Below are 18,078 nucleotides of genomic sequence, written 5' to 3'. Positions count from 1 at the left end.
TTTTAATAATAATCAATAAAGAATGAAATTGACACTTTCACTGCAGACTTGTCTATAATGAATTGTGTAATGATGTTGAAGTGCTTCATGATCCATAACGGTCTTCTTTGTAGCACTTCTACTGTTATTATGTTGTTGTTGCACATTACACGTGGTGTCTTCAGCACTATTTATTTTTTATACTTTTTAAGTACTACTCAAGTTCTCTTTGGTGTCGTATTAAAAACTTTAAATCTAGATGTATTTCACTGTTTTGTGTGCAATCATAAAATAAAGTGTTATACTATATTAGCTATACTGTCAAAAGACACCAGAAACAAAATTGTAGACCTGCACCAGGCTGGGAAGACTGAATCTGCAATAGGTAAGCAGCTTGGTATGAAGAAATCAACTGTGGGAGCAATTATTAGGAAATGGAAGACATACAAGACCAATGATAATCTCCCTCGATCTGGGGCTCCACACAAGATCTCACCCCGTGGGGTCAAAATGACCACAAGAACGGTGAGCAAAAATCTCAGAACCACACAGGGTGACCTAGTGAATGACCCGCAGAGAGCTGGGACCAAAGTGACAAACGCTACCATCAGTAACACACTACGCCGCCAGGGACTTGAATCCTGCTGTGCGAGACGTGTACCCCTGGTTAAGCCAGTACATGTCTGAAGTTTGCTTGGATGATCCAGAAGAGGATTGGGACAATGTCATATGGTCAGATGAAACCAAAATAGAACTTTTTGGTAAAAACTCAACTTGTCGTGTTTGGAGGAGAAAGAATGCTGAGTTGCATCCAAAGAACACCATACCTACTGTGAAGCATGAGGGTGGAAACATCATGCTTTGGGGCTGTTTTTCTGCAAAGGGACCTGGACCACTGATCTGTGTAAAGGAAAGAATGAATGGGGCAGTGTATGGTGAGATTTTGAGTGGAAACCTCCTTCCATCAGCAAGGGCCATGAAGATGAAACATGGCTGGGTCTTTCAGCTTGACAATGATCCCAAACACACCGCCTGGGTAATGAAGAAGTGGTTTCATAAGAAGCATTTCAAGGTCCTGGAGTGGCCTAGCCAGTATCCAGATCTCAAGCCCATAGAAAATCTTTGGAGGGAGTTGAAAGTCTGTGTTGCCCAAAAACATCACTGCTCTGGAGATCTGCATGGAGGAATGGGCCAAAATACCAGCAACAGTGTGTGAAAACCTCTGTCATCGCCAACAAAGGGTATATATAAAAGTATTGAGAGAAACTTTTGTTATTGACCAAATACTTATTTCCCCCCTTAATTTGCAAATAAATTCATTAAAATTCCTACAATGTGATTTTCTGAATTTCTTTTTACATTTTGTCTCTTATAGTTGAAGTGTACCTATGATGACAATTACAGGCCTCTCTCATCTTTTTAAATGGGAGAACTTGCACAATTGGTGGCTGACTAAATACTCACCCCCCCCCCCCCCCCACACACACATATATCATCCACAAACAAGTAATGTAAGGTTTGTGCCACAGCTGCCCTTAAATAACAATATTGTTGGTTACTAAAAGTAGTAGTGTTTTTTGATCTTATACATATACTTAGATTAATAAAAAAATATTTAATTATCAATACTGCTTTCCAGTAATATATATATATATATATATATATTTGATTCTCTCTCTCTCTCTCTCTTTCTCTCAAGCTTTGGTCCGTAAGCGAGTTACACGGATACCTCTGGTGCTCATAATATTCACAGTCATGACTAGTCTCTCTCCTAACTTTTTTGTGTATCTTGCATTTTCGGTGTTGCTCTTTGATATTTCATATCAACAGCATAATTCTTGGTATGATACACAATTGATTTTTTTCAACCTTTAAATCATCCTGGCTATCAGTAGACTACATATTCAATATAAAATATCAGATAGCTCATTAACTCATTAACAGGGTATTACCACCATTGCTGTTATGGGTCTGAGAGCAACACAATTTCAATTCTCTGTATGTACTGTATATGTGGAAGAATTGTCAATAAAGCAGACTTGACTTGAACTTACAAGAAAATACATTGAACCTTTTTAAACTTTCGTTTTGTGTCATCAACAAATCAGTTGATAGGTCTTGGGTAAGACTATATGGGCTATATATGTGACTCTAACACACAGAATAGCTGTATTTTCATCATAATTCCATTTATCACAATGTTTTCATCCTCGCTGTAGCCACCGATTGGATTGAAGTCGCTCAGAGATCCTATGCAGCCTGAGTCAGAAAATATATTTCTGAACTTTTATATGCATCAATTCTCTGAGAATTTATTTATTTATTTTGCTTGGAATGAGTTTTATTCTGAACTTTCAAAGGTCATATCTAAACTCGATTGGCCCTATGTGTTGTTTAAACTCCAGATGTGGGTAAGTTCGGCCTTTATATTATTTCTCAATCCACTCCTATTCGGCCTCTCTCAGATTTCTGTCTGTTTCCTCTGCATGTGGTCTTTGGAAACGTCTGGAAGGAAGGTGTCCTCATAGTAGGAGACTCTCTCTCTCTTTCTACAGACTGACTTTTGTAGTTCCACAAAGTAAAACCTTTTCCATATTTAACACTCTATAATGTGCAAAGAATCAGCACTTAAACATGTGATGCCCTTGTTAAGGTAATTACATCGCCGTCACTGATCTTGCCACATGTGGAAGGTTTCTTATGAACAGGGCAGGCAGTATTTGCAATGTTTATATTTAAGAACTGTTCCCCACCTCCATTTGGTAAGCATGAGTCTGTGTTATTTTCTACTGGTATGAATAAGACTGTTGTTTTTAATGCAGTTATGTAATAATCTGCTTGTTGATTTCCAGTCAGCCAGCCACGGGTTTGAGCTCCACTGCAACATGGGCTTCAAGTATGTTGTCTCCTGTGGTGAACCTGCTGGAGATCTATCATTAAACTATTCCCACTATGGTATTTGGCAGCCTGGCACTTGTGAGTGGGATAATGGCCTTCCTGCTGCCTGTGACCAGACGCACTGAGCTGCCTGGTTCAACAGAGGAGGCAGAGGGCAAGAGGTACATGCACTTTACAAAGTTTTTATGTTACTTGTAAAAATAGTTACATTTAGTGAAATTCTGCTGATTAAAGTGATTTTTTGCATTTCCTTTTCTTAAAATAAGTTCATTTATTTATTCTTTCATTTCTTTAATACCCAAGTTTCACATTAAGTCTTGTCTTAGATATTGATTACAAAATTTGTGTTTTTGTTATGGGAAAATAAAACTATCCCTCTGTTTCTCAAAAGGCGACCAACAATGACTAATCCAGAACCTGGTGATTGTGAAGACATCAGAGCAACCAAGTTATAAGTTCTTAAAATCTTGGAAGATTGTGGCTAATGATATGTTATTATTCTGTTTATGCGTGATCAACATAAACATGAAAGTTACTTACTTAATTAGTCGAAAAAGTGTCTACAATAAAATTTATGAATTGTCCAGCAAGGGCAAAGCAAAATAACTCCATAGTATTACATAATGTACGATTTGAATCTTTGAACAATGGCAACAACACTACCCCTAAAAGTCCGACATCTAGTCATTTTGAGGCTTTTGTGGCAGCGCAGCATTATCATTGTTTGTTGGATCAAGCAGGGTGGAAGTGTCCTGTGCTGGCTGTGAAGATATGATGAGAATATGTCATCTGGAAAGAAGTTGCTCGCTTGTGTCTCTGCAGCCTCACCTTGAACCTCTAACCCAGAGAAATCATCAAATGGGTTTGCTGTTCTTTGCGTTGTTTCCACACTGAATGTATCTGTGCTTGTGTTGTCACTAACACTTGCAAAGATGTAATTTGGGAAAGGATCAGCACTCATGTGACCGAATGCAGCTGTAGATGGAACATTCTCAGAGCCAAAGAAATCTAAAGCATCTGTTTGAGATGACTCACTTAGCTCTTGGTCATAAAGGTTTTGATCAGGCACATTGGATGTTGATTGATTGCCTTTAATATCGAAAACATCATTAACCTCACTTTGAAATAGATTTGCCTGTTCAAGGTCAGGGCTTTTCTGTTCAAAGACATATGAAGTACCGGATAGTATTGATGGGTTACCTTCAGAACTTATCAAGTCAAATATTCCTTTATTTGGTGTCGGTTGACCATCTGCAATTCCCTCAAAATGGTTTTGACTTTGACTCTTGCATTTTATTCATAGTATCAAACAAATTATTATTGGACGTTAGACCAGAGACCGTGAACATTTTGTCTCCTCTAGAGATATCCATTGTTTGGCCTTGTACATTGTTCATACCAAAGGGAACGTCAGTAATTTCTGAGGAAACACTGGCTTGCTTTTTATTGACTTCAGTCAGGATGTTTCCAAAACCATCTGAGATTACCTCAATATTTGATTCTGATGAACAAAGGATATCGAGAGTGGTTTGACTGAAATTTTAAAAGGGCTTAATGTTGTATCTTCACTATCTTTTTGAGCTCCTAATGGCTCTTCTTGAATAAATGAGCTTGCACTGATGGTGTTTCCAAATCCATAATGTCTGTCAATTTGCCACTGTGTGTTTAATCACATATATCTGAACCTGATAAAGCCACAACATCTCTGTTAGAGTTAGAGTAATTTGAGATGTAAATGCATCAGATGAATCAAGAAAACCTGTTGTATCTTCATTCTGAGGCAAAGAGGAGTTCAGGCTCTCTTCAAGATCAGCTGGTTTTGAAGAGTCTTGAGAGGTGAGAATTACATGAATGTGTCCTTGTGAAGAAATAAGAGCCTCATTTCTATCAATCTTCCAAAAACCAACAGAAGCGGGCTTGTTTTGTTAAACTGACTCTAGATCTGTTGATGGCACCGTGTCATCACCAGAGTATCCATTAAGCAATAAAATGGGTTTTTCAAGGCCCTCTGTTGGATTAAGTTCTTCTGCAGCATCACTTAGTTGGTTTTGTCTTGGTTCTATGGGCTCTTGAGGTGTATCTAGACAGGTGGGCTCAGTCAGAGGAAGATATAAACAAACATTTTCTTGAATCAATGCAGTGTCATATTCTGTCCCTCCAGTTGTCTCTGGCTCCTTCTCACATGTAAGTTCTATCTTGATATCTGGCGTTTTCGTTATTTCTGACTCTATTTCAGAGGATGAAAAGAGTCTGCCCAGTAAATTTCTAGGTTTTATATTGGATCTTTTGCTTTCCTTTTTTGTCACACTGGTTCTCTTTCCTACTTGGACCAGATGTGAAGAGTTTGGAAAGAGGGCTTTTACCTTTAGACCAAGACCCTTTATTCCCTTTATCCATGGACTTTTTGTCAGCCACCTTCGTGTTGCTTTTATTATCGGATTTTGGAGGCATATCCAACAAGTCAGGGTCTTTAGATTCAACCTTAATCATATCTCGATTTTTGGCGGTTACAGACTTGGCATTACTTTCAATAACCACCTCTTTCTTCATCTCTGCAACCTGCTCCAAATCACATGATTCACTACCTGGTTTGAATGTTTCCTTACCACATGCTGTGACTTCATTTACTTGCAGTTCATCAAGATTCAGGATTGTTTCCATCTCACTTGTACTGTATTTGCCTCATCTGCATTTGTTTTTGTATCATGTTGTTTTTCCTGTATTCCTGTATTTGGAAGAAAAGTATCCTGCATTTGTTTCCTCTAAAGCTTTTGGATGTTCGACAGAATCATGCCCATATGGATTGTGCGTTGTGTCAATTAAACATTCCACAGTCGATTCCTCTATTTCTACTCCTGATTCAAAAGTTGTCATTTCTCTCTTTACATTACCATTGACAACTGCATGTTCAACAAAAGCCTCAGTAGAGCTTTTAGCTCCTTCACTGGTGATTTCTGTGTTATCTTCCTTGTCTACAATTAAATTGAAATGAAACCAGACAGACTTTTTTATTTCCGTTGGGCTATCAACTTTCCCATCTTCAGCCAAATTGTGTTCTTTCACAGAACCTGGTGTTTATGTAACAGAATTGAAGCCTTTGCTTGTTACTTCCCCACCTTTTGAAACTTTGCTTCGTGTTCCAGATATATCTGCAGTCTCTTCTAATGTTTTTGAACCTCTTGGATGTGGTGTATAAACATCCTCTGAATGTAGTGTTTTATTAAACCCACCTTTTATTGTGAAGGGAGAGGTGTATGTGTTTGTCTTCTCATAAATCCGAGTTGGCAGCTTAACTGATTTGTCCATTTCATCCAGCCCAGAATTAAACCTTTTCTGTTCAAGAGCATTTCTGGAGCTTCTTGCAAAAGAATTGTTGTGATCTGACCAGTCTTTTATACTTCTTGAGGCTGAGGAAGTATTTTGTGATACAGGGCTACGTCCGGTCCCCTTGTTTTCTGTTGGCCAACTAATTCTAAGCTTGTTCCTGGTGTAATGACTTTTAAATTGATCGCCGCTGTGTCTTTGCAGTCAAGATGATGGTCTTCTGGGGTCATCTACAATTGCATCAACACATGTTGGCTCCGTTTTATGTGCTGAGCTTAACTTGTTAGTAGGTTCTGGTATTTCTGTTTTAGCAAGCCAGCGGGCTTTGTGTTGTCTGTGGCCAAAACCCTCATCATAGTTGCCCTTTTTCTTAAATAACTGATGGTAATGTGATGGGCAGTAGTGCTCTCCATAAAGAGCAGAGTAATTGTGAATTCTGTAATGAATAATAGTACACCAGTGAAAATTCAAAGTTAAAGTACTGTGAAATAAAATTCTCAGGGAATCAATAATATTTGATTTGTAATTGGATGAACTATAAATATGCAATGCAAATTTGATTATATAGATTTGCAACAGTTACTATGTACAGTAGGATTAGTTTATGTGTCACCATTTTGTCCATTGGGTAAACAGGCATCAGGCATGAAGAGCTCATCTCTTTAGCAGGTGACAGGAACTATGTCAACAATATAGACATAAATGGAATATGAGTTTATGTATGATATACACAGCATGAAGCTCCTCCTATGGGAAAAAAAATAAACAATTGTTATAGCCTGCTGTTTTAGAGAAACAGTTTAATAATAATTTAAAGTTTTGTCTTCCTGGTAATAAAATAATTTTAACAAATACTTCTTTGTAAGTATAGATAATTTTAATACACAGCATTTGAAACAAATATTTATTAACACTTAATTGTGACAGTACAAAAACCCTTGCTCTTAAATCATCACAATAAAACTGTTTATTGTACACACATATAAAATGAGGACCAATACAACTAACATATATGTATTTTAAATAGAAATATGGATCTAAAAATCAACCAAAAATGCTACAAAATGAACTCGGCAGCCAGGTTAATGTTTTTTTTTGTTGAGGTTGTGTCCGTAGTTGTTTTCTTTTCCCCAAAATTCTGAAGTGCAACCTTAAACCCCTTGTTAATTCATCAATGTGCTTTGAATAGCTCTGCACACACATCCTGATTTCTTCTGCCGCATTTATCCTCGGAATCACATTTCTTTTCCATTCTTATTCTATTACAAGGAAAGGAACCATCATCAAGAGGCTCTGTTTTACTGAATGATGGATTTTGTTGCATGTGGGAATTTTGAACCCAATGCTCACTGTACTACATCTCCTGAAAATCCATAGGATAGCTGGAGTTTGTCTTTTGAACAATTTTTGCATATTCCTACTGTTTCCTTTTATTGCAAAAATGTTTTGCTGGCAGCAACTTTGGGTGGGATTTCTGGAGTCTGTTGCTTGTTATTATGCCCAAGTAAGCTTGGACAAACATGTGGGGTTTCTGTAATATGCTTGGAGCTGGTGGTGATATGCAATGGCTTTGGTGGAATAACTGGCTTCTGATCTTTAACCTGATTACCAGTTTTTGGTGGGATGGGTGGTGGATGTTCTCCTTTTCCTGCTGTTAGAGGGCTTTGAATAGTCCGTACTGGAGCTAAGAGATTCTGAATTGAGTGCCGAGATGGTCAGATGCTCACTTCCGGTCACTGAAACCGAAAAAGACAATTGATTGTCAGATGAAGGCAAATTAACAAAACTCTGCTTGCATGCTACAGTCCCTGAGTCATTTGCCATTCTACTTTCAGTGTAAGACTGCCCAGATTCTCTAAATAGCATTGCTGCCTCGAAATCTCCTTTAGAAATATTAATGCTAGACTTCTCAAGAGACTGGAGTGTCTCTTTCAAATTACCTCTAACAATTTCATCTCTGACTACATTTCTCTGCTCTGTTGCAGCACTTCGTGATGACTGATTATCAGCCTTCACATCACCACTAACAATATCTGGCTCTAACTCTAAAACCTGAGGACTGTTATCCATCGCTCTTGAGTAATTTTCTGTACTAACATGTATTATTACTGTCTCCCACTTTCCATCTTTCGTTGGATCCCTGATCCTTTTCTATGTCACTAACCTTTTGAAATGTTGTAGTAATCCGCTGGTTACTCAAGGTGGATGTCGTAGACTGCTCGATTGTTGTGTTGCTTTGGCACTGAGATGATTCATTTAGATTATACAGCTTTCCAGGAGTGGCAGGTTCCCGTTCTACTCTCGTGCTTTGGTTCTTTGCCCTCTCCAGGGATCTTTTGGCAGCCTTAACATCCCCTGAAATAATTTCCTCCTTAATTAATGTCCTTTCATTTTCTTCTGAGCACGTTTCTTCTGCTTCTATATTCAGATCATAAATAGTGCCTGGTTTGATGACCTCACGCTCCAAATGCTTGCTTTGTTGTTTTGCCTGCTCCAAGGATTCAAGGGTTGCTTTAATGTCCCCAGAAACAATTTCCTCCTTCTGGACCATGACTGGCTGTTTGATTGCTTCATCAAGTTGCTGCATGGCAGACAAAATATCACCTTTGACAATCTCCTCCTTTGGCACAGAGTTTCCAATGCCAAGGTCAATGCAGACCTCTGAGAAAACCCTTTTGGCATTCTTCACATCTCCTGGTATAACATCCATGACTGTTCTTTCAGCTTGCTCCCTTTGTTGAATTAGGTATCGCTTTGCTTCCTTTACATCACCTTGAATAATTTCAATTTTATCTCTACAAGAGGCTGACAGTTCCTCCTCAGAAAGATCTTGCTGTAGGCTCTTAAGGTCACCCTTTTCAATGCAGCTTCGATACAAACCAACATTCCCCCTTTCGTTTTGTTCTAGTCTGCAAGATGCTTTGGTCTGTTGATTGTGGACAGTGGCGAGGAGGTTGCCAATGGTGGATTTGACATCTCCTCGTGCAATGTCTTGTGACTCAGTCAAGCAGCTTTGACACTGGAGGGAATACACTGTCATCTCTGGCTGCCCTTCTTCAGACTCTTGCATCACCAAGCCTGTCTTGATAGTTTTTTGTTGGATGAGCAAGTTCTCAATAATTTTAACTGCTTCTTGCGTCTTACACTCTGCCTCAGGGTTATCTGTGTATCCAGACTGTTGAAAAGGGATTTCAAGCACTGTGCTGTGCATCTTGCCTTGTTCATCCTCTTTCAGTAGAACAACTTTAGGTTTCAGGTTCGGTTTGAACAGTAGCTGCAACATTATGTTCCTGATGTTTCCTTCAACAACTTCCTCCTTTTGAACTTTAGGCCCCTCGCTTTGCACAATCTGATATTTTGCCATGTTAACATACTTATAATCATTTGCCTGGATGATGATTCCACTTGAATGAATGAATGAATAATGGCAAAGGCGGTACAGTATGTCTGTCACACTCTCTACAGTGATTTTGTCCAGCGGTGTAGTCTCAAATAACCAGGTTGTGCTTTTGACATCTGCCTTGGGGATTTCTTCCTTTGATGAGGCAAGCTCTTCAGTAGACTCATCATTCTTTATTTTATCTAAGGGCTGTGATTCAAATAACCAAGTGCAGCGTTTTACATCTCCCTTTGTGTTATCCTCTCGATGTACAGTTGTCAAGGTATTCTTCTCATCTGGCTCACCTTTTAGAGTATCAATAGGTTGATTCTCAAACAGCCAGGTTGAGGTACGTACATCACCTTGTTGAACGTCTGTAACACTCACCATTCGCACAAACTTCTTTTGGTTTGCTTGATCAGTCTCAAAGAGTTGCTTGCTTTGTTGCACACTTTTCCCATTGCCTATATCTTCAACAACCCTCACCGATGGCCCTTCACGAGGTGTGATGGAGTCAAAGGGCTGAGTCTCAAACTTCCATCGTGCTGATTTCACATCTCCCTTGCACACATCCTCTTGTGTAACTGCACGGATTACGTAGATTTCTTTGTCTGCTTGAATAGTGTCCAGTGGCTTGGTTTCAAACATCCACCTTGCACCCCTGACATCTCCTCTCATCAGTTCCTCTTTCTTTACAGTGGTAACTTCGTGAAACTGTCCGTCCTTGTCTCTTATTGCATATAACGGCTGGGATTCAAAAAGCATACTGCTGGACTTTACATTTCCACTACTGCTTGTGGGATTCTCGACACTCATTGACTGGTGCTTAAGTAGTTTGTCTTTATCCTGAATTTTGTCCAGAGAGAAAGTTTCGAAAATAAACTTCTTGCTTCCAACATCACCACCCTCAACATCACTGACACTGCAAGTGATTTTGTCCTCCTTCTCATTAATGTCACTGATAGGCTGATTCTCAAACAGCCAAGTGAATTTGTGGACTGATCCAGACTGAATTTCATCTTTCTGCTCCTTAGAGTCTTTGACAAATTCACTTCCAATTTCATGAAGTGACTTGGATTCAAAGATTTCCTTGACACGTGAGACATCTCCAGACTGGAAATCCACCTGACTGACATATCTGACATTTTGTTCAGAATCTGTTTGCTTTGTTAGTCTGTCCAAAGTTTCTGTTTCAAACAGGTGTTTCATTGTCTTCACATTCATATCACTTTTTATGTCTCCCTGCACAGTACTGCTCAATTTCAAATTGAAGTCCTCCTTGTCTTTAATGTTACCCAGTGGCTGTGTTTCAAAAAACCAAGTGTGTGACTTCACATCAGCTTTTGGCACTGGTTCTACATCCTGGTTCCTTTCTGATTTCTCATACAAAATGTCCACTGGTTGTGTTTCGAACAGCCATTTGCATGTCTTCACGTCACCCTTTTGAAATTCTTCTGGTGTTACTGTTGAACCTGCTTCTTTCTGACTCTTTGTATTGATGCAATCCAAAGGCTGTGTTTCAAACATCCATTTAGCTGTCCTCACATCACTTGCCATGTCCTCTTGTCTTGTAATGCCCTTGATGAGTTCTACATTTCCACCACCTTCTTCAAATTGGTCTAAGGGTCTCGTCTCAAACATCCATTTGTAATTCTGTACATTCCCTTTGATGCATTCTTCTCTACTGACAGTTGTAACCTTGTGGAAAGTTCCAACACAATCTTTAAGTGCATATAATGGTTTGGTTTCAAACAGTGAACGGTTGCATTTGACATCCCCAGCTATAATATCGTCGATATGATTTTGTGCTTTCTCAGAGATGTTACTAAGGGGTAAAGTTTCAAAAAGGTTCTTGAAAGTCTTCACATCTCCTTTCTCAACATCTTGAACTTTGTTTCCACTATCCCTTGTTGTTTTGCCAACACGGAATTTCTCAAACTGCAGCCTTTTGTCTTTAACTTCGCCTTTTTCATCACTTGACACCACAACTTTCTGGAGCTGTCCCACCTCATAGTTGTCTTTCAGAGCATCCATGGGCTGAGTTTCAAAAAGCCATAGTGTGGATCCTACATTTCCTGCAATAATTGCCTCCTCCTCTGAAATTTCACCGACAGACTTTCCTTTAAGAGATGATAGGGGTTGGTTTTCAAATAGCTTTAGTTTGTTATGAACATCTGCTTCCCCAGAGATGTCTTCCACCATTCCTTTGAACTTTTGTTCTTCCATAACACCTTCATGAATTGCATCAAGCGGTTGGGTTTCAAACATCCATTTTTTCTCATCAACACCACCTTTCTGGGCTTCCTCAAGTGAGATCCCACGAATAATCTGCACACCAGCTCGTTTATTTATGTCGTTCAAGGGTTGAGTTTCAAAAAGCCAACGTGCTGTTTTAAAGTCACTGCCCTGGATTTCTTCTCTACAGATTGATTTGATTTCATGGATTTTGCCACTGCTATCCCTAATCGCACAACTGGGATCTGCTTGAAAGAGTTTGACTGTTTTCTTCACGTCTCCTTTGTTCTCCTGGAGTTCTGATTTGAGTTTTAGGAAATGTTGGTCTTCAACTGAGCAGCAGCGGCCTAAAGCGTCCAGCGGTTTGGATTCAAACAGGAGACGTGTACCTCTCACATCTCCCTTCTGAACGGGTTCCTTCAGTACGACCTCCACCATTTCCTCATTCTCCATCTCTTTCTGACTTATTGAATCTAGGGGCTGTGTCTCAAACAACCATGTGGCCGTGCGAACATCTCCTTTGACTACACCTGGCCTCTCTCCCGCTGTTGTGCGTTGACTATCAAACACTGAATGCTCAAACAAAGATGATTTGCCCCTCACATCCCCACCTGGAAGATTTTCCTCATTGAGAAGCTTTTTAGTTTCATGCGGGTCTCCAATGTTGTCAAGAGTCCAGTTCTCAAATATCCAGCGCATGGACTGGACTTCTCCCTGATATGCTGTATCCAATGCTTGGGGATTTATTGCACCTATCAGTTCTTCATCTACAATATCATCAAGATTCATCTTCAGTTCAGGATGAATGTGTTTAAAAAGACGCTTCAGTTCACTTTTTTGTTGTTGTTGGTAGAACTCTGAGAAGGTTTCTTTTGGAGGTGGTACAGGCAGGAAGTTCTGGCTTTCAGACTTTTGAAGTGATTGCAGAACCTGAGGTCTAGGTGGAGGAGGTGGAGGAGGAACATCATCATCTCCACTGGATGCATCTGTCACTTTTATCTGTTTGGCTACTTCTGCCATCTTGGATGCAAAGAAGAAGTATGAAAGTTAAAGTTACTTTCCACAATGCAGTGAATTATGGTAAACTCATATCATAATGGTAAACACTTAAATAAAACAGTTAATTTATAAATGTTAGTATCATTAAGCTTAAAAGCCATAAATTACCTTTTGTTGAGTTTAGCTGGGAATAGCTGATTTAGTTTTCCGCACTCATATTCATGTGAGGTTTGACTTCATTCATGATGGTTTTCAGCCTTGTTAGTAGAAAATTCATGCTCCACAACAAACACAGTTTCATTTCCAAACATTTTTTGAGAAAAAAACCCCCCAAAAATAATCACTGCAACTAAATGCAGGAATATCATAAAATGTACTGGAATTTTTATGTTAATCTAAATATTAAGATGTTGCAAAAAGACTACAAACTGTCTAAAGAATTGTTTCATGCTGTGGCTTTTAGACATGTGTGGCTTTTTCCCTATTAAAAGTGTAATTTACTTTAATTGTATCACAAATATTGCATATGTTATATGTTATGATGGCTGTGATTTGAATGTAATTATAATGGTACCATATCATGCTTGTGTAGAAATATTGTAATAAAGCATTGCTAAATGAGCTCTTGGTGCTTTTTTATATACTAAGACAGTCACAATAGAGTCTGTGTAATTTGCATTATATTTGTTTCTAACTTAGTCACACAGCAGCACCTCTTAGTATTAGTCATTAGTCACACAGCAGGCTCACATAATTATCCTGACTTAGAAAGTCAACCAGAACTGTTGTTCATACCTTGTATTGTTTTTTCTTCTTTCCACTTGAGATCAAGTGATCCTGGACCACACTAGCCTGAGAAAGAATCATGCTTAAATATTCCTGCTAATTTTTCATAGAAAACACCCAAGACTCAATTTGCATAAAGCTGTTTTAACACACAATACATTTAGTATTTAAGGAAAATACAAGCCAACAAGAGACTTGTACTATAAAAAGAGCATGTAGCAGACTTCACAGCAATGCATGCATGTGTGTGATCCAGTCTGAGCACTTGACCTCATAGATGCCTGTGTGTTGTGAGTGATATGACAGATGCAGTGAGCACTCACTTGCTGTTCGATATATCCTGAGGAGTCTGCAGCTGCTACCTTTGAGAGGTAAAGGGCAGATCTGTCTTTCACACTTGGGATAGGAGACTAGGTTTGTGCTCTTGTTCTCTGTCTTTCTTGAAATTTTTCGTGTCTAATTCACAGGGGGAAAAAATAATGTTACAAAACTACATTGGAATTGATTTATAAACTAAAAATAGTGACTCGTGTATTGCATATACAACTTGTTGGAGCCATCTAAATTAATTTATATCATTAATTGTTAGTTTATCCATTATAACCCATTTGTCATTGTTTTATTTGACTTTTTTATTTTTATTTTTATAATTTATGGCTTTTGATAGTAGATGACGTTTGTTTTGGTATCACCTGGTAAAATATAATTTTTGGAATTAATTATATTCTTTATTTGATCACAATTTAATTATTAATTAATTTGCATTAAACTATTAAAAAGAAAAACACAAACATACAGCTGTTTGTGAAGTATCTATGCACTGTAAATGTGACAGAAACTACCTATGCTATCTAAGCAGATTTTGTAATAGTTACACACCTAATGCTCTTAAAACCTTTTTAGGTTGAATAATAACTCAGGAGTAAGCTAGAAATAAGACAAGTATCACCAGACCCAGTTCCTTGGCCATTTAGTGGCTCTGATAGTAGTGTATATGTAGACTAGTGCTGGTGTTATCTGTGGGCTATTATTATACTTCAAGGACATATGGAAACTCTTTTGCTTCACACATACTATATGAACATGTAATTACAAAATATTTTGCATAGATTAATTTATTTAATTAACATTTGCTACAGTCAGTTGTCTGTTTACCTTTCAGATGTGTTATAACTCTTTGATTGTATTTCTTAGCAAATACATCATAAACACTCTGTGAAAAAGCATCCCTGTTTCATGCTTCGGATCTTAGCGTTTTTTACCACGGAATTGTGAATTTTTGTTAGCATCACTGAAGCATTTTCACAGAATTATTTTTTTTGGGGGGGGGGGGATCTGGATCCAAAAACAATACTATATCTCAAGAGAGTAAATTATCAGATGTTATGGTTTCAGAATGGTAAAATAGATTATAATGACAGAAATCAGTTATTTAGCTGGCAACAGAAGTTTATTAATTAGTTCTCATCAGACAATCAAACACATTGTTTTTCTATCTTCTGTATTAGTGTGCTTGATGTGACCTGAGAAAAATCTTATTACAGTAGATCACTTATAATTATTGGTGATGTGTGATGTAATTATGGTTTGGAGCAGCAAAAGAACTCACCGAATTATAGTAAAGCTGTTGTAAGCTTGATAAAAACAAATGCTTTCCCTATGAAGCTAGGAGCACTAGAGGCAGCGTAGGTCTGTCAACTGTAACTAATGACTATATTCAAGCATACCTCTGTTTTTCACACTGTAAGCTCTCATGGGACAAAAGGACAGGGCCCATCGCTGGCCACTCACGAGTCTGAGCTTAAAACGTTTGTATAGTTGGATGAGCACGCAGAATAACAGGGCCATACAATACTGGGGTCTCGCTAGACATTACTGATTAGCAGAGAGAGAGAGAGATATCATCGCTTCCTGCTTTATTTTTCCCGCAATGTCCAGTTAAATTAGAAGTGCGTCAAATGGTTTAAACATTTATTTAAATCTGTGATACAATTGATTAGATATCTTATATATATTTCAAAGATGATCAAGTCAGATGAATGAAAGTTTCACAGAGACCAGCCCCCATTCACAGCTATTCAGGGCACAGCTATTAGCGACCTAGAATGTGAGTGCCTTTGTGCTGTTGACAGCTGTCCAAATTATTATGATATACACTTGGTATTTATTCTCTTCAGCTGCCTTCCTTAGTTTCCTGTGAGCATTCAAAGGTCTTGTTAAAACCCCAAATTAAAACCATAGCTTATAAAAGGGCAGAATCCATAAAGGCATGTTTAGCTGACACTGCATATTCGACAAGACGATTTCAGGTGGTGTTTACGCTTCCGTACAACAGTTCGGGGTCAGTAAATGAAAACTTTTATTCAGCAAGAATGCATTGTGTTGAACAAAAGTTAAGACAAAATAAACGCTGTTCATAAAATGAATCCTGGAAAATGTTTCATGGTTTCCAGAAACTGTTTTCAACACTGATGTTTCTTGAACAAATCAAGAATTAGAATGCATCTGAAATATGGTAAAAATGGATCTTTCAATGGATCTTTCTAAATTTGCTGGCTGAATCATCGACAACATGACCATCATATATAATTAAGGAACAATTTTCAAATCAGAATTACAATATTTTAATTTGTCATATTTAATTTATTCAATATGCATTACGTTTATATTATAGTATTCTAATTTATACTATTCACATCCTTCTTGTCCACTGTAGTGTACTCACAGAGTGAATCGCAGGTCCCAGCCTCGGTCTTGTATATTTCCGCAGGTGATGAGTTGTGTATCTCTGTGAGTGTTCGTCTGACTCTGATGCTGTCTTTCGTGGTAGTCCTATCTCACTCTGTCCCTCCCTAATGGGTAACAGCTGATTTTTATCACTGCTGGGCAGGGATGAGGCCAGACTGCTATTTTGGAAGCAGCATGGGTGGTATTCCACAAGCCTGAGTCAATCAGGGCTTCTGGAAATGACTGGGGTACCGGGAACCCCCTTAAGCATAATTCCCACAATTCCCACATTAGCCTAGATTTGCTTCCTAATGCCATCAGATGTTTGAAAGGTACTGAATTACAAATGAATTGAACGAATTTCAGTGTTTTGGCTGATTGTTTAGAAAGAGTCTCATGTAACATCTCTATTTTTAACTGTTTACAAATTAAATCCTAAAACTGAACACTGCTAATAGGAACGTCATGCCCAGTGATGTCTGATGGGGTTGACAGAGCTTGCTAATGCATCTCAAAATAATTAAGGCACAGATTAAACCCATAAATGTACTTGTGAGTATTAATACTTCACGAATTGTTGAAACAGAGCCTGTGGTATTCTGAGGCTATAATAACACTGTTCTGTTGAAGTTATATAAGCTTTAATATAGTCTCTATGTGTTGTGGGAAATATTGTGGATAAGACTATACTTGTGAATATTTTTAACACAGACACAGCCGGAAGATTCCTTCTCTACAGGATCTTCAGATGGCTCTGCGCTTGTGTAGGAAGACTTTAGATGCCAAGGTTTTGTCTCACACAGGGCATAAATTCACATGACCTTTGACCTCATAGCTACTGACTAACATCACAGCTGAGTAAAGAATGAAATAACTGGTAAATATGCTCACTCATTTACACTAGTTGTTTTAATAATATATGAATCAACTTACCATTCAGTCCAGTGGAGGATCGGTTGATATATTCAGGAACCCCACTGACTGTCCTCCTTCTCATTGTCTCGTTGAAGTTTTTTTCCTTCTATCGAGGTCATAAAAAATAGATTTTTATAATATAATATTATATTATAATTATAAAAAATATTATTATTATATTAGTATTAAGTTATATGAATATTTACTATAATAATAGTATTAATAATATTATGGTAGAATGAATAATTGTTTTATCCTATTTTAAATTTTTAAGACCGAATAGTGTAGATATTATTATTATTAAGGTATTTTTGATTTATTTTACCTTTTATTTAATAAAAAAATGTGTTAATTCATATTGAACTGACTCTAAACCCTTTGACATTTTCATATCTGTTTTATTTACATATAACTAAGCATTTTCTTGCTCATCTCAGGTTTTTATGATATAAGTAATATTAATGATTTATGATAATAACATAATTTTACAATGTGTCAGCTCCTATTGAATGGACTCTGAAACAGTGCGATTTTAATATTACTTATATATTTTAATCAATATTTTGGTTTACATTTTATTCTTTTTAAATATATTTGTGTTTAATGTGCTTTTATTTATTTATTTATTTAGTTCAGTTTTACTTTTTATTTCCAGATAATTGTAGTGCTTCAATGTAAACATCTAATATATACTTTTTAAAATTGTATTTCAGATTTATATCAGTTAACAAAAATGTTTTTAAGAGATGAAGTTTTAGGTATAGTTAATGATAATGACCCTGGGCTGAACACTTGACAGTGATTGCATTAGGAGAAAAGCATACATGCTCCTTTCC

The 18,078-nt window shown here is 37.6% G+C and overlaps 1 protein-coding gene across 2 annotated transcripts; it reads right to left on the bottom strand.

Moving 5' to 3' along the window:
* Positions 1–7,063: 7,063 nt before the first annotated feature.
* LOC113116728 (xin actin-binding repeat-containing protein 1-like) lies at positions 7,064–16,469 on the bottom strand. Of its 2 annotated transcripts, XM_026285058.1 has the most exons (5): positions 16,326–16,469; positions 13,924–14,056; positions 13,610–13,666; positions 8,366–12,835; positions 7,064–7,937 (listed from the first exon to the last, which is right to left on the bottom strand). In XM_026285058.1, the coding sequence occupies exons 4-5, from the start codon at positions 12,833–12,835 to the stop codon at positions 7,935–7,937; spliced, it is 4,473 nt and encodes a 1,490-aa protein (XP_026140843.1). In that variant the 5' UTR covers positions 13,610–13,666; positions 13,924–14,056; positions 16,326–16,469; the 3' UTR covers positions 7,064–7,934. The 2 variants fall into 2 exon arrangements, with proteins under 2 accessions (XP_026140843.1, XP_026140847.1); XM_026285062.1 differs by lacking the exons at positions 13,610–13,666; positions 13,924–14,056; positions 16,326–16,469 and adding an exon at positions 12,983–13,598.
* Positions 16,470–18,078: the final 1,609 nt, after the last annotated feature.

The sequence above is a fragment of the Carassius auratus genome, chromosome 2 (genome assembly GCF_003368295.1).
Source record: "Carassius auratus strain Wakin chromosome 2, ASM336829v1, whole genome shotgun sequence".
In the NCBI taxonomy this organism is placed as follows: Eukaryota; Metazoa; Chordata; class Actinopteri; order Cypriniformes; family Cyprinidae; genus Carassius; species Carassius auratus.
This window is presented reverse-complemented; position numbering and strand designations above follow the sequence as displayed.

Excerpts from the sequence above, each read along its gene's own strand:
- LOC113116728 (XM_026285058.1), bottom strand. The coding sequence starts at position 12,835 with ATGGCAGAAGTAGCCAAACAGATAAAAGTGACAGATGCATCCAGTGGA.